The sequence below is a fragment of the Sylvia atricapilla genome, chromosome 11, assembly GCF_009819655.1.
Source record: "Sylvia atricapilla isolate bSylAtr1 chromosome 11, bSylAtr1.pri, whole genome shotgun sequence".
NCBI classification, from domain to species: domain Eukaryota; kingdom Metazoa; phylum Chordata; class Aves; order Passeriformes; family Sylviidae; genus Sylvia; species Sylvia atricapilla.
In genome coordinates this window covers 18,661,465-18,672,669 of record NC_089150.1, presented here as the reverse complement: position 1 = coordinate 18,672,669, position 11,205 = coordinate 18,661,465, and the positions used below count along the sequence as shown (strand labels likewise).

Genomic DNA, 11,205 nt, shown 5'->3' with positions numbered 1-11,205 from the left:
GCAGGGGAAAAGAAGCATCAGCATCTTGCTTTTCCTTAAACAGAGCTGCTAATCCACATGAATTCTTTGGGGGATCACCTTGGCTGCTCTGAGTGACAGGAAAATGAAATCCCCTCTTTAGGGGGACTCACCAGTGAAGCCCAGCTCTTGTTAATTTTAATTTCAGTGCTATCCAGAGTCTCTTCAGCACTGCAGACATTCTGTGAGTGATGGAGCAGATCCAGCTGGGTAATTTTGAGTCCTTTCACTCCATCACCTCTGAAAAGTGCCTGTCACTCAAACACTTGTAACAGATTGCTGAGAGGTAGCAGCTCCCAAAAGAAAAAAATAAAATAGTGAAATATCAGCCCACATGCTCTACTTGTTTCTTTTCTTTGCTTTCTCTTCTGGAGAGACAACAGTTCTTTTGTATTGCCAGGGTAGGTGCTTTATAAATCTGCACGATTTTTTACCAGAAAATCATTGCTAGTGACAAAAGCAAGAGAAGAGCACAAGCAGCTTTATTTTTTTACTGCTTACTGTAACTGCCTTCATGGTGTTGGGAAGTACAGGTCAGTGCAAGGCAATAATTACAACCAAAAGCTTGTCTTTGGGTAAAAAAAGAAGGTTATTCCTCAGCGCTTACAAAGCCTTGAATGAGAATTTGTCCTGGAAAACTCAAGTGTTGGATAATGGGATGTGGATCAGTCTTTAAACACCACATCCACCCTTGGAAGTGCTGAGCGATGCCACTGCTAAAAGAGCTCAAAACTTCAGGCCCAGTAAAACCCCACAAATTCTGTTCATTTTATTTTGTTTTGTTTCAATTGATCCTCTCTCTAATTTTTTGTGTTGTAATTTGTGGTTAAAAAACTCCCAAACCTGTCTCTCCTGGGCTATCTCCGTGTGAAACAGGGGATGCTGTTTCTGTTGTTCTTCTTGGCTTATTTGAAATTAAAAGAACTGACTTGATACTTAAGTATTATTGGAATTCTTTCTCTTTTTTTACAAAAAAAAAAGTTTTATTTCATTATCTTTCTAATCTTGAGTTAAGTTTGGAGCTGCAATAATTTAGCTAGGGAGGAGTAAATCACTGTTTCATGAAGCCTGATGTAAAGTATTATCCCAAGGTGGAATGCTCTTCCTCAAAAAAGGGGGTGGGAATTAGAGAAACTGATGGGATTTTGCAAATTTAGCTGCTTATTTGAATAACTGAATATGCATTTGGGAAACTAATCACTAATTTTAAGCACCTGAATCTTTTGATAGGAGATTTTAAAAAACATCTTAAAATTTTTTGCTTGTTTAGAGGTGCCTGTCAGAGAAAAAGCATTTCCTTGTTGGAGACAGGTATTGTCACTCAGAACTTCAATCGATTTGTGGTGACACATGTGAGAGGTTAGATGATCTCTGAGTCCAAAATCACTTCTAGCTGCTTTTGATATGGAAAAATAAACTCTGCTAAGGACCAAAATTTGCAGATGGTTCTTTGTTTGCAGCCCTGCCTTGCTGAAGAGCTTTGATTTGCCAGGGGAGCAGAAGGGCAGAGCACAATTAAATTGAGCCCATGCTGGAGGAGTGACCAGGGACAGCACCCAGGGAATGGCTGGAGAGGTTTGGGGATGGATATTAGGAAAGAATTCTTCCCCCAGAGGGTGCTGGGCACTGCCCAGGCTCCCCAGGGAATGGTGACATTCCCAAGGCTGCCAGAGCTCCAGGAGTGTTTGGACACTGCTCCAGCAATGGACAGGGTGGGATTTCTGGGGTGTCTGTGCAGGGACAAGGGTTGGATGGGTGATCCTGTGGGTCCCTTCCAGCTCAGGATGTTCTGGGGCTCTGTGCACAAAGGAGGAGACAGCAGAGTGTCCAGACAAAAAAGGAAACTCAGTCCTGACCATTGGCCAGCTGAGTCCTTTGGGATGCCTCCCACAGATCCCACCTCACCCCGTGGATCCTGGTTACTGACAGGATCATCCAGCCCCCTGCACCCCTGCTGGAAGCTGCTGTTGATGGACAAAAGGCAATTAATTCGTAGTAATCAGCCAAAGAGCCCTGGCAGTGCCCAGACAACTGCAGTGCCTTTCCCAATTTCGTAAAAGGAGCTTCCCTGCCCGTGACCCGTCCGTGGAGGCAGCGCTGGCTCGGAGAAGGGGCTTTGGTTTTGGGAGGCAGGGAGTATGCAAAGCACACACTGTGTTTACCAAGTACCTCAGCACTATTTTGACTAATTTTTGCTGGAGAGTTGGTGGTTGTTTCAAAGTTGGATTAGTCACTTTGACCATAATTACGATCTCTTGAAATCTGCTTCAGCATTTTGGATTGGCTTCAGGCCTAATGGTCAGAAAAGGGCTCCATCTCAATTTCAAGACTAAACTTGATTAGTAGCTCTTAGCTTTTATTGTCACTTTATTTATCTCGTAGCTTTCTTGCAGCTCTTCCTGATTTTGAAGTGAAAGATGAACAAAGATGGAGTGCTGCGCATAGAAACCTGTGGCACTGTGAGCTGCCTGTGGATGGAAAGGTGCAGGAGAGGAACAGAACAGGGCTCCCAGCCTGGGGCTGGCAGAGATGAGCCCCCACAGACACCCAAATCCCCACTGGAGTGGAAATTCCCTGCACAGCATCCCATGGGATAACTGGCTGCTCACACCTCGCACACCGAGCCGAACCACAACCCCTTCGAGAAGCGAGACAAAACAGCCCAGGTTCGAGCAGCCCTCCATAAAAAACTCCTTTTTTCGCCCTGATTCCGCTCCGGACGTGTGCTACGGATGGAAATGCCTTAGCCAAGAGGCAGAGCCCGGGGAGGGGAGCGTGCAGCAGCTTGTGTGTGACACTCCTTGGCAGGCTGGCAGTGCGGCGTGTTCCGCACTCTGTGTGGGAGGAAACACCAGGCACCTCGGATTGCATCATCCCACCGCCTTTTTTTTTTTTTTCTTTTTTTTTTTTTTCCTCTTCTCTCCTTTCTTTCTTTTTTGTCTTCCAGATGGTAAAACAAAGGCTGTAGTGAAACCCGTTTTCTCCCAGGAAGAGGTGGGAGGGAATTTTTATATGAGCAAGAAACTTTGCCTGGAGTCGAAATCTGGGGCCTGGACTAATGAAGTACCTGTAATTCATATTGTACTAAATATTGCTGAAACCAGGCATGTACTAATCATGAACCGTGCCAAACTATGCATAATTACTATGCTTTCTCTGTAGCAGTAATTAATTTGCGTTAGCAACTTTGATTAATCTTTCTAATCTAAAAGTAAAGTGCTTCTCAGACATGAAAGGCTCTCCAAGTGCTCAGGGTTGTTGTTGCAGCCTCGTGGAGGGTGTTTCAATCCGGTGGGGGGCAAGAAGGGGACAAAGATTTTAAAAAAATCAAAGTCTAGCTGATATTCATGAGCTAATAACTAATAGGAATAGTTATAGAGTTCTGTTTGGCCACAGAATTCATCAGCTAAGACACTGGCTTCTGTCCACAGTGAAAGTGAAAACCTCTTTCCTCCTGCAAGAGAAGAGAATTGTCAGTCAGAGAGCTTCTCCAAGGGCTGCTCCAGAGACCAGGGGCTGGGATTTCATCTCACAGAGGGCACTGAGTCTGAACTCCCCCAGAAATTCATTTTGGTCCCAGCCCGAGGCCTTGTTCTAGGCTGGGTTCAGCTCTGTCCCAGTCCTTGTGGTGAGTCCCACAAAGGTCAGCTGTGCTTCCTGGGGCCCGTGGAGCTGCCACTGTGCAGGAGAAGGGTGTGCTGAGCTCATGGAGTGATGGTGCTGCCCAGGGGCTCAGTGAGCTCAGCTCTGACACCTCTGCACCTTCATTTCCACACCTCACCGCCAGCCTCCCTCCCGCAGGGATCCTGCTGGAAGCATTTGTGTCATCAAAAGGTGCTTGTGATTAACCCAGGCTCCACAAGCCACCACAGCTCCAGGAGCTAAAATCTCTGAAGCAAACAGAGGTGTCTCTACAAACCCACTACAAATCCAAGTGGGTTTTTAAGTGACCACGATGTTGCTCTTTTTCTCCCTGAGCCATGTTAATATAATATACGGTTTTCTTTCTTGTTTCCTCTGTTAGCACTGCTTCATAGCAAGGATTGCATGTAATTCATGGTAAAGGATTCAGAATGACATGAAAGTCATTTGGAAATGGATAGTCTAGAGCTTACTAACAAGCTTCAGTTTGATTCTGGTAACTTTTGTTACAAACTGCTGCTACTGCCTCAAAGTCTGGGATCAATTCTGTTTGCACAAGTCAGAGAAATATTTTTAAAACACACGACTCAGTAGAAAATGTAGATGTGATTCCTCGAATTTGTAGGTGGCTTTTTTTATAATGCTGATTCAACAAAGGGATTCATTGTGATAGTTTATTTTCTTACAGCTGTAGTTTGTGTCCAAATATTTTATAATCATAAAGCTACTCTCTTGATATCAGTCAAAATAGACAATATATATTGATGTCGAAACAAGCTTTGTAGAAGACATTTTTTTTTTAAATCAGGCATGGGACTTTACATTTATTAGGAGGTGTTCACAAAAATAAGGGGAACATCATGCATATTCTTTGCAACTAAACCCAGTTATGGTTACAGTCTGGAAATAAATCCTTTAAATAGACATGTGGAGATACAGTAGTACATATACACTCTATTTATGACATTTAGTGTACTGATAACTCCCAGCAATACATCAGAAGTCCACAACCAGCTGATGGAAGGATTGGATAAGGAGGAAGAAACTGCTTCAATTTCTCACATTATTTACGTGGCTTGACAAGAAATGTCAGTGTGAATGGCCTTCCGAACCTGGGAGGCAAGAACAAGTCAAGACTCTACTTCTGCAGTACAAAACATTTACACACGAAATACACATGCATTGCAAGGCATTGGAAATGGGCAGAGCCAGGAGGAACCCATTCCTCAACGCTTTATTAACACAATTCTACAAAGGAGTCTCAAATAGGATTATATGCTTCAGTCACAGTAAGGCCACAAAATTACAATGGATAAGGACCTTAGAATTGGACATTCTGTGGGAGAAATGGAACCCTTCCTTCTTTCCAGATGTTTTTCTTTTGCATGTGTTCCTGGACAGGATCTCCCTCACCAAAGTCCTCCTGCCATTTCCTTTGTGTTTCTGCAGGTTTAACATATTGCTTGGTACAACAGTGAGCACAGTGGAGAAGGGTGCTGGCACGGGGAGAGGACAAAACCTATGGGACATTCACGGCGGCGTCAGAGGCTCTATTGGGTGGACACGAAGCTGCTAATCAGAGAACAGGCTGGCAAAGGATTTCCTCAGGTTCCGGATGGTCTCGGCTTTGGCCTCGTCCTCGTTCACGGACGACCTGAAGAAGGAGGACTCTGTGAAGCTGAAGGCGTTGGTCAGGGACTGCGACTTGCTGCAAGACACAAACACAACGAGTTCTGCATGGTCACGCCGTGCCCCAGCCTCTCCCTGCCCCAGCACCTGGATCACTGGTGAGAAGAGGGGAAATTGTCCCTGAGCCTGGGCAAAAATGGGCTTTCGCCACCAGCAGTAGTTATGTCCCACACAATTCTGTACCCCTGACTCGAGAGGAAGGCTTGAGGAGAATATTTCTTTCAAGGAACACACCGATGGTTTTGTTTGCTTTCTCTGGATCTGAGTTGGATGATGAAAGTCAGAGCCTTGAGGAAAATGTGGGCCTGGCTACTGAATCCAAATCACAACCCAACAGGGATGATTAATAATTGTGTTTTGGTGAGGCTGCAAACAGTCGAGAGCAGAGAAAAATCAGGTATTTTACAAGAGCTTGAATCCTAAATTGTAGTGTGTTCTCCCTCTGTCTAGATGTACTAAACATTAGATCCTTAATAGAGGCATAAAGACATTTTATATCTTGGAAAAAATGCCTCAAATCAGATAGATTTTTTCTTTTCTATAGGCAGCGGTACTCCATTCTTACTGCTATCATGGAACTCCTGTGTAAGTTCCTGTAAGCATGTAAAACATGGCAAGGAAACCAAGAAGGAAACCAGCTAAAGCTTAAAACTTTAACTCGTGACTTGTCTGATAAAATAGCATCGGAAAAATAGGCTTGAATTGAAATAGAACACATTAATGAGTTACCAGCTTTTATAAAGACATCCCGACGTTGCTAAAATGAGTTACCTGATTTCATTTTTTCTCTCAGCACAATGGATTTCAGTTTTGGCTCCAGTAAAACTGAAGCACTTTCCTTATTCAGATTGTCTCAGACTGCTCATGGTTTGCAGCTTCTCTCCCTCTAAACTAATAATGTACAGCAAACAGTGCTGCAGGCGTTCTAGGTTTTTCATAAATTATAGTTGTGCTAATGAGAATAGACTGATAAATGTTTGTTTGTACTCACTGAAAGAGGGAGGGTGGGAAGCAGCACTTGACTTGATTAGTAACACAATAAGTAGCCTAATTAAATATTTATTCACAGATTAATAACATGTACATACAGGTTAGGCAACAGCATGTGGGTGAATACAAAGCATACACATGCAAATAGAGTTAATCCTACAGGCAGGAGATCTGAGCCTTGGTGTGGACCTAAAACTGCTTCTGAAAGTTAGAAAGCTGCTCTTATTATGGCTTGCATCTTAAAAACTTTCATTTCTCCTTTGTTACTTTATTTTAAAGAGAGACTCTTCCATTTGAAGAAGAGAAAAATGAATCTAGATGGGAACAAAAAGCTTAAAGGAGAAAGCTGGGAAGCAGCATGTGCTGGAGTTCTCCTGTAACTGTTCTTAGCTGCTTTTCTTCAACCTCAGAAGTTAAGTTTCAAACTAGGAACTGATTTCCATCTTGCCTAAAAAAAAAATCCACCTCTCTAGTCTCTATCATCTTAAATGATGGATGAATCAATTTGAGGTTTATGACTATAAAACAGAATAAAGAAATACATTGTCCCAAGGAGGCAAGGGAAATGCTGTCCTCTTGGCACAATATTGTCATCCAGCATGTCTTTGGCACTGAGCTGGGCTCAGGGGAGGACCCAGGGATGTTTCCCACCGGTGTCAGCTCAGGAGTGGGTGGAACAAGGGGATCTGTGTTCCTTGGAGGAAACAAAGACTCTGTGCAGGTCTTTGTACATACCAGACTAAGGAGATGTGTCTGAGATTCTCCTGGCAATGGTTGTGTTGGGGCAGCTGTGAGGGAAAACTGCAAACCTCAGCTGATGCACCCCTGAGGTTTCTGCTGGCTGGATCTGAGCTCTGAGGGGGCATTTTTTCCATATTCCTTACTGGCTGCAGGTAAATCAGTGGGGCAACCACTTGGTGTTTTTTAAGTTTTGTGCAGCCTTCTCTGGGCAGGGCTTGAGCACTAAGGCAGTGTCTCTGCACAACCAAGGGCAGCACAAAGAACCAATCTGGCAGCCACTGTCCAATGTTATCCAGCCCGGATTGTCCCTTTGGGAACGGGATCTGTTGTCCCAGTGACTGCAAGGTTAAAAGTTGAACCAGATAAGACTTCCTCTTGGAGGGCAGGCTGACAGCACACCCAGCCCATGAGTCAGTGGCACCAGAAGGAGGAAACAAAGACAAGAAAGATGAAGCTTTTTCAGACCTGGCTGGGGCAGGAATTGCGCAATGGGCGGACGAAATTTTTGTGCGGCGCTTTGGACAGAACTAATGCTAGTGGCTTCCTTCACTCCATCACCAGACATTAACCCTTTTGACCTGTTTAACCTCACTTTAAACTCGGCAACAACACCTTCATTTTCCCCCTGGCTGTCAGAGCAACCCCCCCAAATCCCAGTCCCGCAAAACCTGTGCCCTGTGGAGAGAAGAAGAACGGATAAAGCGACTCTTACTTAAGCTGCGGATGCGACTGAGGCTTTTGCTGTGGCGCAGGCTGTGGCTCCTGCTGGGGCTGTGGCTGTGGCTCTGCTTCCTTTGATAACCTGGAGCTGGGAGGACCTTGGGCCTGGGGCCGTGGCTGCTGGGTGGTGGGTCCTGGCGGGCGCTGGGGCTGCGAGGCTGCGGGCTTTGCTGCCTGCCCCGCGGGGAACACGCGCTGGGGCTGCAATGGCTCCTGGCTTTGGGATTGCATTCCTTGGGGATGCACTGGGCCCCCTAGGTTTCAGCACAAGAGAAACTTCATCATGTTATCGTTGCAAAGAGGCCTTACTTAGAGTTCATACCCAACACTTTAAAAGCATCCTCTCCAACGTGATTAACTCTACTCTCGAGGCAAAAGTCTACTCACACGTGCTTGCATGGAGGCAATAGAACTGTTCACACTCATTAGGAACTTGCTTGGAGCCCCCATGAATCAGCCTTAAAATTGCTAAATAGCACCCAATTCACCCCAGGTACTGACCACAAACCAAATCAATGGAGTTCCACCCAGAATAGTTTTGGCCCAAGTCAAGGAGAGGCTGTGAGGCAACTGAACACAGTAACAATATCTAATTCAGCAAGACATTCACTATTTTTGGTGTAGTTACTGCAGTTTTCTTCCTCCAAAGCCTTAAAATCATTTCTGTAATAGTCCTCTTAGATTCATTCTAACAGCAGTAAAACAATCTCATGCTGAAATTTGCTGGCTAATTGAAAGTATTTTCATAACTTACTTTAACCCCTTAGTGAGATATGTCAAGAGCATTACAAGAACCACAAGAGTCACTACTAATTGTCTACCAGGAAGGCACTTTACTGCATGAAGTGGGAAACTACAACGTGCAGGAGAGACTCAGGCTGTGAAATCTACAGCTGGAAGATGCTACAGCATCAACCAGTAGTGTTTTTTCTGCTTTTTGACTGAACGCTGTGTCAGGCATCAGGGCTTGCTGCTTTTATCTCAGCTCCCAGGTCTGACTGGGATTTGCTGGACTCATGGTTGTTAAAACTGAATTTTAACCCTTGCATATGCAAATGCACTCAGGACATCTGACCTTAGGGGAGAAAGGATGGGATGACATTCTGAGTGTTTGTATAACTCTTCACTCAGGATAAGAGCTGTTGTAAATGTCCCAGAGCACACCTGAGCGAGACCTTCTGGATATCTGGGCATTTTTTAGTCTTGCACAGATATTTAGTGCAAGTAAAACACTTTATCTGCTCAGGTCTCTAAAAGCAAACCTTCGTATCTAAAGGTACTGCTGCAATACATTAATTTTTTTTTGTTTTTAAATTGCTTTTATAGTTATCTTTCCCCTTACTGCATGAGTTCCAGTGTGTGTGTGTGACGACAGCACGTGCCAATGCCTCAGTGAGTTTTAACACGGTTGTAGCAGTGTATTGTGGTGTGGAAAGATAAATAGCACGTACTGAATGCTAAGGAATGTGCCTTCATTGTTTATTAATTTGAACCGCTTTTGTAGGAAATATTTGAAGGTGATAACATGGCCTTGCAACATCTTAATAAGGAGCTTTTTCTTATTAGTCTCCTTTCACTCAATATTGAAAACCAGAAAGGTTTCTTTCCCCCACTTGTACGTACAGGCTTGAACGCCAGAAACTTTACACTGAAGACAGATATAACTTTCTTTTATTGCACATTAAGCTGTACAAGAGATTTCACATAAAAGATATACTGCTGTCACATTTCCAGCGTTTGCTCACTTTCTTGCAGCTGGGTTGTACAAAAGGCAACAATCATGAAAGAAACTTTTACCAAAAATAACTCAACAGAACTGAACATTAAGCCTACACTGTAAAACATCTGTTCCCTGTTACCCACAATATTGCACCTAAGCATGCTGACATGCAGAGAGACATCTTGGCTTGTTTCTTGGCTGTGGGATGTAGGAATTGTGTGTGCCCCTGCGAATCCTTCCCAGGGAACAGGCTGGAATCCTGTCTGAGACACCCAGGTCTTCCACACACACACAACGCACAAATGTGGTGTGAAAAGCACTTGTGAATACTGGCACTACTCCATGCAAAAAAAAAAAAAAATTTAAAAAAAATAAAAATACCAACTGCTTGAAAGGAAAATCAGTCATCAGATTCAGTTCTCCACCCCAGGGCAGTATGGTTTGTTGTCTTTTAGGGTGTCTGGAGGAAAGGATTTGTGAACCTGATTTCTAGGTAGAATTTCCTTGATATAGAACAAAACAGCCAATGCCATCGGTGGAATGATCACTGACCCAGACAAATGCTGATCACTAAAGCAAAATATTCATGTAATTTACTGATAGGTAGTAAACAGTAGCACTTACCACAAACATTTAAATAGCTAATAATGCATACCTTAATTCTCATCTCACCAGCCAGCTCGTACAAATAAAAGAAACACTGAGAATGATGAGACTCACTGATAATTTTTTCCAGTGTTTGTAGGGAAAACAGACGTAGAACATCAGGCTGTTTTCCCTTTAAACATAATTGTTTGCACTAAACTAATGGCCACTACTCATCTTTGTACATATCCAAGATGAAAATTACAGTTTCGTGGCTCGCTTGCAACTCAGCTTTCTGGTATGCCAGCAGTGTGCAGCTTGTGATTCTAGGTTAGATTTCTCACCAGAGATTAACTGCCTGCCTGTGGAGCTCTCACAGCATTGCACTGGAAATCTCTCATGTAAAAATCACAAAGAGTTCACCTACAGAAAATCTAGCAGTGGTCAGGCACCTCAAGTCCTTTTGCATGTTTGGTGTCAAAGCAGTTCTCAGAAACCCTATTAGCGTGGATAACGTCGGGACTGGATTTTCTTTACAGCTCTCTGGATACTTGTAGGTGTAAAGCAGGAGACCTGAGTTGGTTCAGAAAAACCACTGACAGTTTTTTTTTTTTCTGTCTTGCATTTTATAACCCAGGATCCTCAGCTGGTTAAAGGTACCTTGGTCTGCCATCCCCTCACTTCTCAGTATTTGCAATGAAATGAGCTCTTACAGGAAGTTTAACAGTCCTTGAGGTACTTCTCACCAAATAACCTGGGATTTAAGTCTTAGGTAAGTATAAGATTTTTTGAAAGTATTTGCATTAGTTTTCATTAAAAATCTCCATAGATTACTAATTCAGAATGACAACAAAAGGTACTACTTAATTGAAATAGGATACATTAAATACTCACACTTTCACTGAGATATTGCACATAGGTGGCCCATTTACATAGCTTTGTAGCTAATAATTTAATGCAGAATTACTAAAAATATGAATACCAGTATGTAAAATAGAAGGTATTTTAAATATTCCTCGGGAAGAACTGTATTTCATGGAGTCACCAAAATAGCAGACTTCCACTCGCGTTTAAGTAAAACTCAAAGGTTAATAAACTTT

General features: G+C 43.4%; 1 protein-coding gene across 1 annotated transcript in view; it reads right to left on the bottom strand.

The window, feature by feature from the left end:
- Positions 1-4,320: 4,320 nt before the first annotated feature.
- The window catches only part of SYN2 (synapsin II), a 154,714-nt gene continuing 147,829 nt past the window's right edge, over positions 4,321-11,205 (bottom strand). The window contains exons 12-13 of the mRNA XM_066326944.1: positions 7,793-8,054; positions 4,321-5,368 (exon numbers count right to left, since the gene is read on the bottom strand). Coding sequence (XP_066183041.1) covers positions 5,233-5,368; positions 7,793-8,054 — 398 coding nt within the window. The 3' untranslated portion in view covers positions 4,321-5,232. The remainder of the gene's footprint in view (positions 5,369-7,792; positions 8,055-11,205) is intronic.